General features: G+C 40.2%; 1 protein-coding gene across 1 annotated transcript in view; it reads right to left on the bottom strand.

Annotated features, from left to right (window-relative positions):
* COL19A1 (collagen type XIX alpha 1 chain) overlaps positions 1-18,147 on the bottom strand; it is a 1,445,738-nt gene that overhangs the window by 366,306 nt on the left and 1,061,285 nt on the right. Inside the window, exons 22-24 of the mRNA XM_073569423.1 lie at positions 11,732-11,767; positions 7,880-7,933; positions 4,331-4,384 (exon numbers count right to left, since the gene is read on the bottom strand). Of these exons, the coding sequence (XP_073425524.1) occupies positions 4,331-4,384; positions 7,880-7,933; positions 11,732-11,767 (144 nt within the window). The remainder of the gene's footprint in view (positions 1-4,330; positions 4,385-7,879; positions 7,934-11,731; positions 11,768-18,147) is intronic.

Raw genomic sequence — 18,147 nt, forward strand, 5'->3', positions numbered from 1 at the left:
CTATGGGAAAGCAACTTTCCCTGTGTCCACCATGATATGCAGGGCATTATATAAGTAGAGAAGGAACATCCCTCCTCTTCCCCCGTGGTAGCAAAGTGTTCCTTCACTTCAGAAGTTGTTATCTCACAGTGCAGGGATGTAACTATGTGAGAGGAGCCTCACAGTAACCAATCAGCACTTTGTGTTACTACCAGGGAGAGTGCTCATTAGTTAATGCAGAGTCTCTGCCATTAATAGATGCCTGTCCTAACCATTGAGCACTTTCCTCTGCAAGAAAGGAAAGTGCTGATTGGTCACTGATCAATACAATCACTGCCAGCCCCTGCATTCTTTAGGCTGTGACACATACACAACTGACCTCATAGGTTTGTAGCCGGTGGGTTGTGGACCCTTGCTGTCAAGACTCTCTTGTCCGGTTACACAGGACCACGGGCTCCTTCCCTGTTTCTAATGTTAGGGAATGCCCTAGCTTGCCCTGTTCACCGGGTTACTTCTGAAGGTGAAGATGCCAAGGCCATGTTCCTTGCCTTATCTACTGAATCCGCCCTCCGTCTGTTACCACAAGGAATTAGAAAAAGCAATGCAGCTTTCATCCCTAATCTTCAAATATAAAAATCCATCACTTATTGATTCATTTAAAAGCATGGTGAAACAATGCTTTCATCGCCTTGATCTGCTGGTATGGCAGACACATACATGACATCTTCGCCATTTGGTGCAGTAATGTGTCCGGCGGTGAGCCCACCTCAAAGCCGCGACATGTCAGATGTTATGAACAGCTGACATGTGCCCGCAATAGGAATCACCATTCGCCCGCCCCTATTAACTAGTTGAATCCCGCTGTCAAGCGCTGACAGCGGGCATTTAACTAGAGCTTCTGGCCACCGGGCCGGAAGTGAGTTCATCGTCGACCCCGTCACGTGATCGGGGGTCGGCGATGCTTTGCCTGGACAACCATAGAGACCTCTATGGTTGTTGCAGGCAGATCACTTTGAGCGCCGCCCGGTGGTCGACACCCAAAACACAGCAGTAAATCTGCTACATATGGGCGATCTGCTCATCGCCCATATGTAGCAGTGCCGATCGGGTTGTGCATCCTTCAAGCCTCCTATGAAGGCTATTGAAGCATGCCAAAAGTTAAAAAAATGTTTAAAAATTACAAAAAATAAAAAAACCTAAAAGTTCAAATCACCCCCTTTCGCCCCAATCAAAATAAAACTATTAAAAAAAACACACATACACATATTAGGTATCACGACTTTCAGAATCGCCCAGTCTATCAATAAAAAAAGCATTAACCCGATCGCTAAACGGCGTGGCGAGAAAAAAATTCAAAACGCCAGAATTATGTTTTTTTGGTCACCGCGACATTGCATTAAAATGCAATAACGGGCGATCAAAAGAATGTATCTGCACAAATGTGGTATCATTAAAAACTTCACCTTGGCCTGCAAAAAATAATTCCTCACTCTTCCCCAGATCACGAAAAATGAAGATGCTATGGGTCTCGGAAAATTGCGCATTTTTATTTTTGCAAACTTTTGAATTTTTTTTCACCACTTAGATAAAAGAGAATATAGACATGTTTGGTGTCTATGAACTCGTAATGACCTGGAGAATCATAATGGCAAAAATCACCTATCAAAAAAGCCAAGCAAAAAACAAATGTGGGAGTGCACTTTTTTTGCAATTTCTCCGCACTTTGAATTTTTTTCCTGTTTTCGAGTACATGACGTGCTAAAACCAATGATGTAGTTTAAAAGTACAACTCGTTCCACAAAAAATAAGCCCTCACATGGCCATATTGACGGAAAAATAAAAAAGTTATGGCTCTGGGAAGGAGGGGAGCGAAAAACGAAAACGAAAAATCGAAAAAAAACTCCGGTCGTGAAGGGGTTAATAAACTTAACAGAAATGTATCTATTTATGTGGTATATGCTATATAACAGATACCCTTTTATTATCGGTGTGGTAACAGAGAACAATCTCTATATAACAGAGAGGCTTGCTGGATTTTTGTGTTAAATACCAGGGTTCCTCTGTGTTTAAATCTCAAAAATATATTACATTGCAAATATATTTCTAATTAGGTTACACTATTAGCGTCCACATGTGTATTCACAAATTCTAATGACTGCCATTATTATATTAGGAATAGCCATGTGTGCACAAATAATGCTGTCCATGCACATTTTGAAATATATCTCTCATAGATTCAGGGTATCCTACAATCATATATAACATATATTATGAATTTGTTTTTTTAACACATTATTCCATGTACATACTAATAGTTATCTTCCTTGCTCCCTCTCCAGTCACCTAGGCGTTGTTTCATAGGTGGAAATGAAGGGGAGGAACAAACATCAAGTATTTAGTGCTATCTTTTATAACTTCAACATATACCAAGAATAAGAATGTCACCACTTTCAAAACATGTTGTTTTTTCCTTCCACTGTATCATCATGCTTTTAAATTTATCAATAAATGATACATTTTAATATTTGAAGATTTCATCCTTCAAGGTGGATTGCTTATCTTTAATCCTTTTGTAATAGGCTAATTCCCTTTTCCCAAACATTTCTTAACAATTTTTGAAAGATTAATATTTCACTTAAATAATTTTGGTTTGGTAATTTTAAACATTTTTGCGCTTTCTCACAATCTCTATCAGGATGCTACTGGGAACATTCTGCCCAGATGCAGTCACCATGACCACTTGAATATTTTGGAGTACAATTTCCATGTAATTAGACAGCTGAATTCAGGTGTTTGAAACACAAAATGAGAACTGATAAACAAATTGAGGTAGAGTGAGGATGATGATGGGACTGATGATTATGTTGCATTACTAGCAAGTGCAGACTTGTTACCAGAAAGACCTGTACCCAGCTTTTTTTTCCATCAGCACAGTCTGCACACTGCAACAGATTTGCCCTCCGGTAACATGGAGAAGAATCCCCACACAAGAGATGTCTTGAAATAGGACTCGCTACCACCACAAACAATTACCAGAGCTTTAAGGCACTCTTTAACCTCCTACATCAATAACAGCTTCAATATCACATACTCCAGCACTGACCAAGCAAATTTTGACCCAGATGCTGTTTTAGCCATATATTGCCTTTGCTGTGTATCGTAAAATCCAATAACCTCCTCCTCTGATGACATCACCTCCTCGTACTCATTTCTAGTTCCCAGGACTTGTCCACCTCAGAATCATCATCATTGTCATCATCATCATCATTCCTGATTTGGATTACAGATGCCTCGATGTGAAAAATGGCTTGAGCTTCATGCCTCCATGACCACTTCGCACAATGAGATTTGCCCCGGCCTGGAGGGCTCCCACCACTGACATTTCCCCTCCCACCAAAGTTCACAGAGCCAGCAACATGGCCTGACATTAAAATTGATTTCTTCATGTTTTCTGGCCATTTATCTTCCAAAAATATAGTCTATCTCTTCCCATAAATAAACTGGAAGACGTTGCACTCGTTTAGTATGTACCTTAACTTCAGTGTACTGTGTTTTAGGGAACAGTGGGGCACAATAGAAAAAAAATATAATTGACGAAATGGAAATGAACCCTAAATAAAAAGGTTACTATGTAAGTAAACTCACAGAAAGTAATTAGCCAGAAGCATTGTTGTAGAGCCTACAAATGTTAAATGCGACTAGTCAAACAGTTGCAAAACCTTAACCTTTTATTGTTTTTTCTTTTATTGTTTTTTTTTCTTTTAGTCTATTTATTTTTAAATAATGTTGATTTTGTTTCCTTCAATCAAACTGAAACATTATTTTAGTAGGGGTTTGGACCAGATGAGATGGGAGGTCCTCTCCAACTCTATCATTCTATGATTCTAGTAATCCGAAAAGGCTAGGGTTGCAAAGTTGTGAAGTCTTTAAGGACTTCATTTGAGAGACCAAAGTGAATTAAATAATGGACTTAATATCTTTTATAACCCTAATAGATTCCTCCAATTGTTTTAATTTGCAGAAAGATCTACTTTATAATTTATAATTAATCTTTTAATAAAAATCAAATCTCCCCTTGCAAAAATTTCTATCAAAATTGTAATTGCTAGGATCCATTCAGTATGCTATTTTTGCTTCTTCACATTTGATCATCTATAATATAACAATTTAAGTGCTTTAAGTAATAACTAATTCTCAATCAGATGCCTTCTAAAGACTTGGGTCAAAATCCCCTCAAAATGCATAGGATCAGAGTCAAAATCACAGCAAGAAGATTCACTACATTCCTAATTAAATCATGCCAATATTTAAAATATTGTATACGATTACGATTAAACAAAAATCTGCATACTTCTTCTCCTGGTGATCCTTTTGGTCCTGTAGATCCAGGTTCTCCTTGTGGTCCCTAAAACATTAAAAGATATTAACTATTAAAGGCTGAACAGCAGTGAATATATATTACACTAATAACGCTGAGTATCTTTTGGCAAGCTACATATTTACATAAGAGAACTGAATCCAATAAATTTATATTTAAAAGGGCAAATTATACTTTGAATTTATTTCAGAATAAACTGTCATGAATGCATATAGGAATAATACTAGTTTTCCTCATTATAGGACTTGTATCTTGTAGTTTTCCCATCCAAAAGCATTATCTTTAATTTGCAATTGACTTTCAGCTATTAGGATGAGACTAAAGGCCCCGTCACACATAAAGATGCACCAGCGATCCCGACAATGATACGACCTTGTCAGGATCGCTGGTGCATCGCTACATGATTGCTGGTGAGCTGCCGAACAGGCAGCTTCACCAGCAATCAGCACCAGCGAGAACGCTGGTAGCTAAGGTAAATATCGGGTTACTAAGTGGTGCGCGTCACTTAGTTACCCGATGTGTACAATAGAAACCTGCATGCTCGTGCCAGGAGCTGCCAGCACCCAGGTTTTTAAGGTACACATCGGGTAACTAAGTGGCGTGCGCTGCTTAGTAACCCGATATTTACCTTAGCTACCAGCTCCCAGCACCTGCTTAGCGCGCTGGGAGCTCGCTGATCGTTAGCTCCCACTGCCACATGCAGCGATGCGCGCTGGCCAGCGGGAGAGCAATGATGAAAAAATAGCCCAAGACGATGATGCACGATCAGCGATACCCGGCGGGGGGGCCGGTCACTGATCCCATCATACACAGCGCTCTCGCTGTGGCATCACAAAATCAGCAATCTTACTAGCGAGATCGCTGTGTGTGACCAAGGGTGGTTTGCACGTTAAATCCCAGGCCAATTTTTACAATTCTGACCATTGTCCCTTTATGAGGTCATAACATAAAAAAATGAACATTTAACTTTTTTCACAAAAAAAATTACTTCAGGTTCAATTTATTTATTTTACCAAAGGTAACAGGAGAAATTGAGACTGGAATAGTTATTGTGCAATTTGTCCTGAGTACGCGATACCTGATATGTGGGGGGAACCACTGTTTGGGCGCATGGCAGAGCTTGGAAAGGAAGGAGCGCTGTTTGACTTTTTCACTGCAAAATTGGCTGGCATTCAGATCGGATGCCATGTCAAGTTTGGAGAGCTTCTGATGTGCCTAAACAGTGGAAACCCCCCACAACTGACCCCATTTTGGAAACTACACCCCCCAAGGAACTTATCTAGATATGTGGTGAGTACTTTGAACCCCCAAGGGCTTCACAGAAGTCTATAACGTACAACCATACAATTAAAGAATCATATTTTTTCCACAAAAATGATCTTTTCACCCCCAATTGTTATTTTCCCAAGAGTAACAGGACCCAAAAGTTATTGTGCAATTTGTCCTGAGTACGCTGATACCCCATATGTGGGGGTAAACCACTATTTGGGCGCATGGCAGAGCTTGGAAGGGAAGCAGCACCATTTCACTTTTTTGGCTGGAATTAAGATCGGACGCCATGTCGCGTTTGGAAAGCCCCTCATGTGCCAAAACAGTGGAAACCCCCAATTCTAACTCCAACCCTAACCCCAACACACCCATAGCTCTAACCTTAGCCCTAACCCTAGCCCTAACCCTAACCCTAGCCCTAATGGGAAAATGGAAATAAATACGATTTTTTTATTTTATTATTTTTCACTAACTAAGGGGGTGATAACGGGGGTTTGATTTACTATTTATGGCGGGTTTTTATTTTTGGCAGCTGTCGCACGCTAAAAGATGCTTTTTATTGGAAAAATAGTTTATGCATCACCACATTTTGAGAGCTATAATTTTTCCATATTTTGACCCACCGAGTCATGTGAGGTCTTATTTTTGACGTTTTTATTGGTACCATTTTCGGGCATGTGACATTTTTTGATCGCTTTTTATTCCGATTTTTGGGACACAGAATGAACAAGAACCAGCGTTTCATGAATTTCTTTTGGGGGTGCGTTTACACCATTCCGCGTGCGGTAAAATTGATAAAGCGGTTTTATTCTTCGGGTCAGTAAGGTTACAGCAATACCTCATTTATGTCATTTTTTATGTTTTGGTGCTTTTATGCAATGAAAACAATTTTAGATAAAAAATAATTATTTTTGCATTGCTTTATTCTGCGATCTATACATTTTTTATTTTTTCGCTGATCATGCTGTGTGGCAGCTTCTTTTTTGCAAGACAAGATGTCGTTTTCAGCGGTACCATGGTTATTTATATTCGTCTATTTGATTGTGCGTTATTGCACTTTTTGTTCGGCGGTATGATGATAAAGCTTTATTTTTTGCTTCGTTTTTTATTTTTATTTTTTAAGGGGTTCAATAAAGTGGTTAACTAGTGGGACAGTTTTATAGAGTGGGTCGTTATGGTCACGGCGATACTGAATATGTGTACTTTTATTGTTTTTTTAAATTTTATTTATTAGGGAATATTTTTTTTTATTTATTTAGCGATTTTTTTTATAAATTATTTTTACACTTTTTTTAAACTTTATTACAATGTCCCAGGAGGGACATAACTGTCATGTGACAGATCGCTGATCTGTCACATCAAAGATCGCTGTGACAGATCAGCGATCTGTCACAGGCAATGCTGCAGGCTTCCTCATGCCAGGGCTTTGCAGGCATGAGGAAGCCAGCTCCCTGCAGGCTCCCAAAGGTCCCCGCCGCCATTTTGGATTAAGAGACCTGCAGGGAAGGAGACCCCCGCAGCAGCGCTGCACATCGCGCTGCTGTGGGGGGTCTCAGGGAAGCACGGAAGGAGCCCCCTCCCTCCCGATGCTTCCCTAAACCCCCGGTACACTGCAATCGTGTTTGATCGCAGTGTGCAAGGGGTTAATGTGTCAGGGGCGGTCCGTGACCGCCCCTGACACATAGTGCCGGGTGTCAGCTGTGATATTCAGCTGACACCCGGCCGCGATCAGCTGCGCTCCCCCCGTGAGCGCAGCTGATCATGCTAGACGTATTATTCCATCCATGGGAATTAGGTCCTGGGTCACATGGATGGAATAGTGCGTCTAATGTAGGAAAGGGGTTAACTGCTATGATGCCTCCAATTTATTAAACACACAAATTAAGGATTCCTGATCTTTTTTATTTTTAGAGAAAAGAGGCTGTAGCATGTAAGACATCAAATAGCACTAATAAGCTGTGCTCTTATGAATCCAGCTTATGGAATCCCTCATCACTGTCTTTACCGCTTGTTTTCTAACTTTGTTCCTCACTCCTCCTTTTGCCTCCATTCTCCAATGTGTATAATGGCAAGTGTAACTTGACAGTCCATCTTGCATTGATCAATAAGGACTTGAGCTGTTTCTTAAGTTTGTTAAAAGTACGGTCCCCATTTAAATAAAATAAACTAATATGGTTAGTTGCTACTAACCTGGATACATTCCAACCAGCTAGTACAATGCTTTGTTAAGTATAAAAACAGTATATAAGTTACCTGAATACCAGGAGCACCCACAAATCCTGGCAATCCTGGATGCCCTGGTTCACCCTTTATTAGAAAATCAAGAAAACATTAATAAAACTTTTATGGTACATGTACACTGTAAATATAACAGGAATGTGGACTAATACGCAAATAGGATTTAGCAACAGAATACAACCACAACACCTACATATGCTTTAAAATGAGGTCAGCTGGGCATACTCTATGCTGGCCTATGATACAAATCCATTTAGCTTTGAGTGTTTGAATGGAGTTACGATCACATAGAACAATAGTAAGGCCGATAAGGTATATTTTGATCATTATTTTACTTGGATATTGTAAACCTCAAATCAGAAATTGGTCCAAAATGTGGGAGAAGTATCTTTCCATTTTTGCCTGTCATTCAGTTGTACTTCCATTTTTGACGTAAAATACTGACGCAAAATACACTCATGTACAAGTTCAAGCAGACTTGGAAACAAACCTTCCAATATTGTATCTATTTGTGATGTTAGTCTATTCCTGAAGTTCGTTTAAAAATATATTTTCTCTTTTTCTTTAATTGGCAAAAGCTGGATATGTGTTAATAAAATAACCATGGCTTACCAAGTCAATCCAAATCCACTCTGGTGATCTACGTCAGCTGTCTCCCTCTTAAGCAGAAGACTTAAGGGCCTGTCACACTAAGCGATATTGCTAGCAATATCGCTATAATGTCACTGGTTTTGTGACGTTATAGCGAAATCGCTATGTGTGATACTTACCTCCGACCGGCTCCCCCGCTGGTTATTGCTGATCGCGCGAGAACGGCCGGGGCCGTTTCTCGTCGTCAGCTTCCTGCTGGACTCCCTGTAGTGCCGATGAGCGATGCATGGAAGTGGGCAGGACGTTAGGATCGCCGCGTCTGACAGGTAAGTAGCGACCCCCGACCGCTGCTATGTCGCTGGTGACATCTGCCTGTTTGGCAGCTCACTAGCGACCACTTAGCGATGCACCAGCGATCCTGACCACGTCATATTGCTTGTCGGGATCGCTGGTGCATCGCTAAGTGTGACAGTACCTTTAGACCAGATAAAGCGGCCATGTGGTGGTCTTAGTGCTACTGCTTTTTCAAATTGACTTTTAAACAGTCACTTGTTTTTACATGAGAACAACTGTTTTTGGAACAAAAACTGAGTTGAAATTGGGAGGAAACTCTTTAAAGCCTCTTCCAAATCTCAAAACTCCAATAACTTTCTGTTCTAAAAATTCAGCAAAATGACTTACATGCAGCCTTAATATCAAAGCTCTCATCTATATATGCATCCTGCAGAACCTCACTCCGGTCATCTTTATATAGCTCGTTTTGCAGTATATCACATTGATCACACTCCCTCTGTACATAGACCTATTCTGCAGAATTTCACTCTTCTCATCTCTGGTACACAACTCCATCCTGCAGTACATCACTCCTCTTATTCCCTGTATGTAGCTCTATCCTGCAGTATATCACTTCTCTCATCCCCTACATATAGCACTGTACTGCAATATATCCCTCCTTGTAGCCCCTGTATACAGCTCCATCCTGCAAAAACACCTCCATATGAGCTACTTGCATACACTGCTGCCTTTTCGTGGTATGAACTCCGCACTATAATGTGGGAGACTCCAGCCCTTACAAAGACATCATCTCTAACAGAAGCAGTTCTATTATAGGCATGACTATGAGGAGCAAAAAAGAATCTCCTGGGTGTAGCAAATCAGACAATCACTGCTGCAGCCACCTGACACAGAGTGACTCCAACAGATGAGCAAAGCAGTTGAATACCCTCCACATCGTCCCCTCTTCCCTCCATGCTAACTACGGATGGGGCATGGGCCCAAACTGCCCATTTCCAGTTATGTCTCTGGATTGGCTCTAGTGGTCACAAGAATGGTGGAAGAGATGTCATTGATGCTGGACAGGAGACACAAGAGTAGCAGTGTCGGAGCATCAAGGGATTGAACAGATAAGTAATGCTTTTTTTTTCTCCACGTTAGCACATTTTCAGCTTTTCATCTTAAACAAACCCTTGTAACTTCCATATTACTTATTATGGTATGGAAATCAGTGGTGTGGCAACCTGAAAATTAAATCAATATAATGTTCTTATTTTTGTATTATAATGAGTGAGCAGAAGCGCTGAAAAATTAGAACAGTATATTGATTTCTTTATTTTCAGGGTTGCCTCACCACACCTTTCCATACCAAAAATAAGTAATATTGAAGTTACAAGGTGTTCCTTTTCTCAGAGTCCAAAACTTTTAGACAAAGAGCAATGGTTAATTTTCAGTCTATAAAAAACATAACACTAGGGTTAATTGCATCTAAAAAGATTGGAGTTTAGGAAATAACACAGATTTTCCAGGAAAATTTGATTTATGTCAAAGTAGTATGATGTGATTTAAACGTTCTTCATTATACTCTGAGATATTTCTAGACCTCATAACATAATAAACGTAGGATGTAAAAAACATACAAAAATTAAATGCTCACCTAACCACTCACTCATCCTGCCGCTTAGTCCTCCATGTCTCTTCCCTTCCCTTTTTCCATTCATGTGTTGCAAACATCTTCTTCAGTCTACTTTACTCTACAGCAGGGTCTTCTGGCGTGACTAGACCTTTGGTGTCACTGGGCTCAGTACATGTGCTGCCTAAGGGCCCCGTCACACATAGTGACTCACCAGCGATCCCGACAACGATATTAACGTGTCAGGATCGCTGGTGAGTCGCTACATGATCACTAGTGAGCTGTCAAACAGACAGCTTCACCAGCAATCAGCAACAGCGATGCCGAGCGCGCGGCGTCGCTGTGTACTTTAGTTACCAGCGCGCTGATGCAGGGAGCTGGTAACTAAGGTACACATTGGGTTTCTAAGGGACGTGCATCACTTAGAAACCCGATGTGTACCTTAGTTACCAGCTCCCTGCATCAGCGCGCTGGTAACTAAGGTACACATCGGGTTTCTAAGTGACGCACGTCCCTTAGATACCCGATGTGTACGTTAGTTACCAGCTGATCGCTGGTCTCCCGCCTGTCACACGCAGTGATCTGTGCTGGCCAGCGGGAGACCAGTGATCAAAGAAATGTCAAGGGCTTTCTAAGAGCGATCAGCGATACCGGCAGGGGGTCCGGTCGCTGATCGCTGTCACACACAGCGATCTTGCTGGTGAGATCGCTGTTGTGTCACAAAACTTGTGACTCAGCAGCGATCTCGCTAGCGAGATCGCTATGTGTGATGTGACCCTAAGGAGTAGTCAGCATACAGTGACATAAAAGGCCTGCTTGGTGATGAAAGACCCAGCACAGAGTAAAGCAGGTCAGAGAGGATGTATTTGACATGGGAAGGTGAAGGAATGAAATATAAAGGACCAGATGGTGGGCTGCAGGGGCAACAGGACAGATGTGTGGTGAGCTTATTATATTTTGTAACCATTTGCCCTCTATGGTTCAGCAAAATGGCAACAGCAGTTGACTACTATATTGCTGAATTCACATTGAGTTGCAAAAAAATCATATTATGGACAATATTAATTTTTATAAATTTATAATTTTATAATTCAATTCCACTAGAATAAATTTGTTCATGTTTACCTAACACATTTAGGGGTAACATGGTCACCCACTATAATATTGTGTACTTATGCACTAGCACTTTGTTTCATACTGCTGCGGCGGCTTCCATTTTTCTTGGGATTCATAATGCATTAGATAAATTCCCTTGACAAGTAATGGGATCTGTCAAGTTTTTTTTACTGGGTTGAGTAATGCAACAATGGAAACCTGACAAAATTGTGAACAAGACCTTAAATATTTCAGATTCAAGTTCGATACATTACCTTTAATCCCAGCTCTCCTTTAGCTCCAGGTTCTCCCTTTCAATGAAAAAGAATAAAATTCCAAATTGCAGTTATTAAAACTATTTCAATAGACACAGCTAGAATGAAAACATTTAAACCTAATACACAATGCAAAACCACGATAAATTTTATAGGCGTACACACATTAATATAGCATAATGAAAAAATATTATGACATGTTTTATGAACAATAAATGGTTTAAATCTTTGTCTGGAGGCATAAATCTGATATATTGATATTTAACCAATGACACTATCTACAGTTGTGGCCAAAAAAATTGACATCCCTGCAATTCTGTCAGATAATACTCAGTTTCTTCCTGAAAATGATTGCAAACACAAATTCTTTGGTATTATTATCTTCATTTAATTTGTCTTAAATGAAAAAACACAAAAGAGAATGAAGCAAAACATTGATCCTTTCACACAAAACTCCAAAAATGGGCCAGACAAAAGTATTGGCACCCTCAGCCTAATACTTGGTTGCACAACCTTTAGCCAAAATAACTGCGACCAACCGCTTCCGGTAACCATCAATGAGTTTCTTACAATGCTCTGCTGGAATTTTAGACCATGCTTCTTTGGCAAACTGCTCCAGGTCCCTGATATTTGAAGGGTGCCTTCTCCAAACTGCCATTTTTAGACCTCTCCACAGGTGTTCTATGGGATTCAGGTCTGGACTCATTGCTGGCCACCTTAGAAGTCTCCAGTGCTTTCTCTCAAACCATTTTCTAGTGCTTTTTGAAGTGTGTTTTGGGTCATTGTCCTGCTGGAAGACCCATGACCTCTGAGGGAGACCCAGCTTTCTCACACTGAGCCCTACATTACGCTGCAAAATTTGTTGGTAGTCTTCAGACTTCATAATGCCATGCACACGGTCAAGCAGTCCAGTGCCAGAGGCAGCAAAGCAACCCCGAAACATCAGGAACCTCCGCCATGTTTGACTGTAGGGACCGTGTTCTTTTCTTTGAATGCCTCTTTTTTCTCCTGTAAACTCTATGTTGATGCCTATGCCCAAAAAGCTCTACTTTTGTCTCATCTGACCAGAGAACATTCTTCCAAAACGTTTTAGGTTTTTTCAGATAAGTTTTGGCAAACTCCAGCCTGGCTTTTTTATGTCTCGGGGTAAGAAGTGGGGTCTTCCTGGGTCTCCTACCATACAGTCCCTTTTCATTCAGACGCTGACGGATAGTACAGGTTGACACTGTTGTACCCTCGGACTGCAGGGCAGCTTGAACTTGTTTGGATGTTAGTCAAGGTTCTTTATCCAGCATCCGCACAATTTTGCATTGAAATCTCTTGTCAATTTTTCTTTTCCGTCCACATCTAGGGAGGTTAGCCACAGTGCCATGGGCTTTAAACTTCTTGATGACAATGCGCACGGTAGACACAGTAACATTCATGTCTTTGGAGATGGACTTGTAGCCTTGAGATTGCTCATGCTTCCTCACAATTTTGTTTCTCAAGTCCTCAGACAGTTCTTTGGTCTTCTTTCTTTTCTCCATGCTCAATGTGGTACACACAAAGACACAGGACAGAGGTTGAGTCAAGTTTAATCCATGTCAACTGGCTGCAAGTGTGATTTAGTTATTGCCAACACCTGTTAGGTGCCACAGGTAAGTTACAGGTGCTGTTAATAACACAAATTAGAGAAGCATCACATGATTTTTTGAACAGTGCTAATACTTTTGTCCACCCTCTTTTTTATGTTTGGTGTGGAATTATATCCAATTTGGATTTCGGACAATTCTTTTTGTGTTTTTTCATTTAAGACAAATAAAATGACGATAATAATACCAAAGAATTTGTGTTTGCAATCATTTTCAGGAAGAAACTGAATATTATCTGACAGAATTGCAGGCGTGTCAATACCTTTGGCCACAACTGTATAATGCTTTGAAAAATTATGAATATTTGCCTGTAGCTTTTTTCAATCAGCACTGATATAAATCATGATCAAACTGCTCAAATTGAGGCTTTCTACTTTCAATTTTTTTTAAAATTCCCACTTTATAAGGTTTTACCAATAATTTCTGGATCAGTGCTACATGACAAAACAAATGCTGGCATGTTTAATTTCATTGTCAGTCACATAAATTATGTTATTTACTTTGTTCATACTGGTATTTTTGGGATTTCCTGTAATTTTGTGGCATGACTAGTACAGTCTGTGAGGTCAATCAAAACTTCTTATTTTTCTTTATCTCAAATAGATCTAAATTAACTATCACTGCTTTGTTATATACACATATACTTACTGTAAATACATACAAAGTAATAAACAAAACTATTTAGCTTTACTAAATATACATCATGAAAACATGGTAACAATTATGTGCCTTGCCTTTTGGCCTCCAAACATGGAGTGTATTATGGCATCCAAAGAGTTCAATTTTGGTCTCATCTTACCAGACTTTATTCTCGTAGTAGTTAACAAGCTTATCTAAATGTTATTGTGCAAACTTTAAGCGCGCTTGAACATGCTTTTTGTTTATCAGTGGAATCTTGCGTGGTGAGAGTGAATAAAGGCCATGAAGGTACAGTAGACTGCATTACTTCTAGTTTTCTTTGAAACAATTTTACCTGCCAGGTCTTTCTGTAGCTCTCCAGTGGTTGTCCTTGGCTCTTGAACAACTCTTCTGATAATTGTATTCAATCCTCTGTCTGAAATCTTACAATGAGCCCCTGGTCAAGGCCAGTTTATTGTGAAATAATGTTCTTTCCACTTCCAGATTATGGCCCCACCAGTGCTCACTGGATCCCTCAGTAATTTGGAAATTCTTCTGTAACCATTGTCATCAGTATGTTATGCAACAATAATGTTGCAAAAGTCTTGAGACAGCTCATTGGTTTTACTCAAGAGATGTTTCTTATGTGGAACCTTGGTAATGAAACACCTTTTATAAGCAATCTGTTGAACCACCTGATATTTTTACTAAGCTGCAGGATTTATTTCTAATTACTGATACATTTCAGCAGGTATCACGACTTTCCATGGCTTTTTGCACCTTTCTTTCTTCATGTGTTCAATACAGTTTACTTGTGCCTTTTGTCATCATTATGTATTATATTATATGTTGTCATTATATATATACATATATATAGCAGGTGAAATAAGTATTGAACACCTCATGAATTTTCTAAGTAAATATATTTATAAAGGTGCTCTTGACACCAGATATCGGTAACAGCCCATCCAATTCACACATGCGAAAATTAAACAATAAATGTCCATAAATTAAGTTATGTGTACTAATGAGAAATTACACCATAAACCAAGCATGGCCAGGTGCGCCCTACAAAATTTTAGACAGAGGAGTGAAAAGAATTATCAGAAAAGTTGTCCAAGAGGCAAGGATTACCTGTGAGAGCTACAGAAAAACCTGGAGTCAGCAGGTACATTTATTTAAAAAGAACAATAAATAATATACTTAATCTCCATGGCCTAGGTGCAGTCTCACTACGAAAGATTCTATTGTTGATGATAAAGTATGGTACCTACTCTTGCAGTTGTCATTAGTACTCTCATCAGCTGACACCTGTGACTGGCGGTAACATTTTTATCACCGTCACAGCTGCTGGCTCACACTGTCATCTCACAGCATGAGAACCGCAGCTCCCTTACCACTGGTATCCAAACTGAACTTTTTGTAAGATGTTCGGCTTAACACACCAGACACAAATATCGACGGGTTTGCCAATCACTAATCCCCACAGCACGATGCTGCCACCACCATTTTTGACTATAGGGATGAGAAAATGGCTACAACAGATCCAGGGAGCAACATCTAAACTCTCAGTCCAGAAAAGTGCAATGCTGGGAATAACTAAGTTCCTGTGCAGAACCCTCAAACTCTAAGGCCTCTGGTAGAGGACTCGAGAATGAGAAAGGACAAAAAAGACCACCCCCACTGGGGAGTGAGAAAGAAGTTTTTTTTAATATATATGTTTATATCTCTATATAAAGATATATTTATGTATAATCTGTATTAATATCTATCTATACATATACATATATATATATATCTATACATTTATATATCTAGTATATAAAGCTCAATGTGTGTGTGTGTATGTATGTATGTGTGTATGTCCGGGATTGGCATCCGCACTGTCACAGCTACAGCCACAAAATTTGGCACAGTCACACGTCTGGACCCCGAGAGCGTCATAGGCTATGCTTTGAGGTGAAATTTTAACCCCGTGCGTTCCAATTCACCAATTTTGCCCCAATCTACATAATGGGGAAAAAGTATATGTATGTATTGGCATCTGCACTGTGGTAGCTACAGCCACAAAATTTTGCACAGTCACACGTCTGGACCCCGAGAGCGTCATAGGATATGTTGTGAGGCGAAATTTTACCACGTGTGTTCCAATTCACCAAACAATTTTGCCCCTATCTACATAATGGGGAAAAAGTGAAAGGAAAAATGTTGGAGGCAAATTGACAGCTGCCAGATGTGAACAAGGGGGACTCTTCAGCTAGTGTATATATATATATATATATATATATATATAAGCTAGCTGAAGAGCCTGGCATTGCCTGGGCATAGTAACCAACTGTGGTTAGTTATAACAAATTATAATGATTATATTGCACATAAAAACCGTGCATCTAATCCTATCCTGTGTGATACTGACTGCTGAGCCATGTATCTAATCCTATTCTGTGTGATACTGTCTGCTGAGCCATGTATCTAATAATATTCTGTGTGATACTGTGTGCTGAGCCGTGTATCTATTCCTATCCTGTGTGATACTGCCTGCTGAGCCGTGTATGTAATCCTATCCTGTGTTATACTGACTGCTGAGCCGTGTATCTAATCCTATCCTGTGTCATACTGACTGCTGAGCCGTGTATGTAATCCTCTCCTGTGTGATACTGACTGCTGAGCTGTGTATCTAATCCTATCCTGTGTTATACTGCCTGCTGAGCCATGTGTCTAATCCTCTCCTGTGTGATACTGACTGCTGAGCTGTGTATCTAATCCTATCCTGTGTGATACTGACTGCTGAGCCATGTATCTAATCCTATCCTGTGTGATACTGGGCTCCCACTGCAGTCTGTGTCAGAGTGTGATCTTTGTTGGCACAGTAATAAATTGTGTTATTTCCAGCTTTACAGAAGGACGATAACACCATAGAAATGATAAGAATAGTAGGCCTCAGTTACCACAACTGTCTACAAAGAAAACTGTTGCTGATAGCAACCAATCAGAGCTCATTTTTCATCTTCTAAACAGCTCTGGGACAGTGTGGCGAGTTTTGAGTGGCGACTTTTGTGTTTCGACTTTTATGTGGCGACGTTGGTGTATGTGTGGTGAAATGTGTGCTGAGGGTGGTATATGTGTGGAAGCATGTGGTAGTGTGTGGCGCATTTTGTGTGTGTGTTCATATCCCCGTGTGTGGTGAGTATCCCAGGTCAGGGCCCCACCTAAGCAACTGTACAGTATATACTCTTTGGCACCATTGCTCTCATTCTTTAAGTCCCCCTTGTTCACATCTGGCAGCTGTCAATTTTGCTCCAACAATTTTCCTTTCACTTTTTCCCCATTATGTAGATAGGGGCAAAATTTTTTGGTGAATTGGAATGCGTGGGGTTAAAATTTTGCCTCACAACATAGCCTATGATGCTCTTGAGGTCCAGACGTGTGACTGTGCCAAATTTTGTGGCTGTAGCTGCGACGGTGCGGATGCCAATCCCGGACATACACACATACATACATTACACACACACATTGAGCTTTATACAGTTAGGTTCATATATATTTGGACAGAGACAACATTTTTCTAATTTTGGTTCTAGACATTACCACAATGAATTTTAAACAAAACAATTCAGATGCAGTTGAAGTTCAGACTTTCAGATTTCATTTGAGGGTATCCACATTAAAATTGGATGAAGGGTTTGGGAGTTTCAGCTCCTTAACATGTGCCACCCTGTTTTTAAAGGGACCAAAAGTAATTGGACAGATTAAATAATTGTAAATAAAATGTTCATTTCTAGTACTTGGTTGAAAACCCTTTGTTGGCAATGACTGCCTGAAGTCTTGAACTCATGGACATCACCAGACGCTGTGTTTCCTCCTTTTTGATGCTCTGCCAGGCCTTCACTGCGGTGGTTTTCAGTTGCTGTTTGTTTGTGGGCCTTTCTGTCTGAAGTTTAGTCCTTAACAAGTGAAATGCATGCTCAATTGGGTTGAGATCAGGTGACTGACTTGGCCATTCAAGAATATTCCACTTCTTTGCTTTAATAAACTCCTGGGTTGCTTTGGCTTTATGTTTTGGGTCATTGTCCATCTGTAGTATGAAACAACGACCAATCAGTTTGGCTGCATTTGACTGGATCTGAGCACACAGTATGGCTCTGAATACCTCAGAATTCATTCGGC

This window comes from Dendrobates tinctorius, unplaced genomic scaffold (assembly GCF_039654945.1).
Source record: "Dendrobates tinctorius isolate UK_male_01 unplaced genomic scaffold, ASM3965494v1 ptg000024l, whole genome shotgun sequence".
In the NCBI taxonomy this organism is placed as follows: Eukaryota; Metazoa; Chordata; class Amphibia; order Anura; family Dendrobatidae; genus Dendrobates; species Dendrobates tinctorius.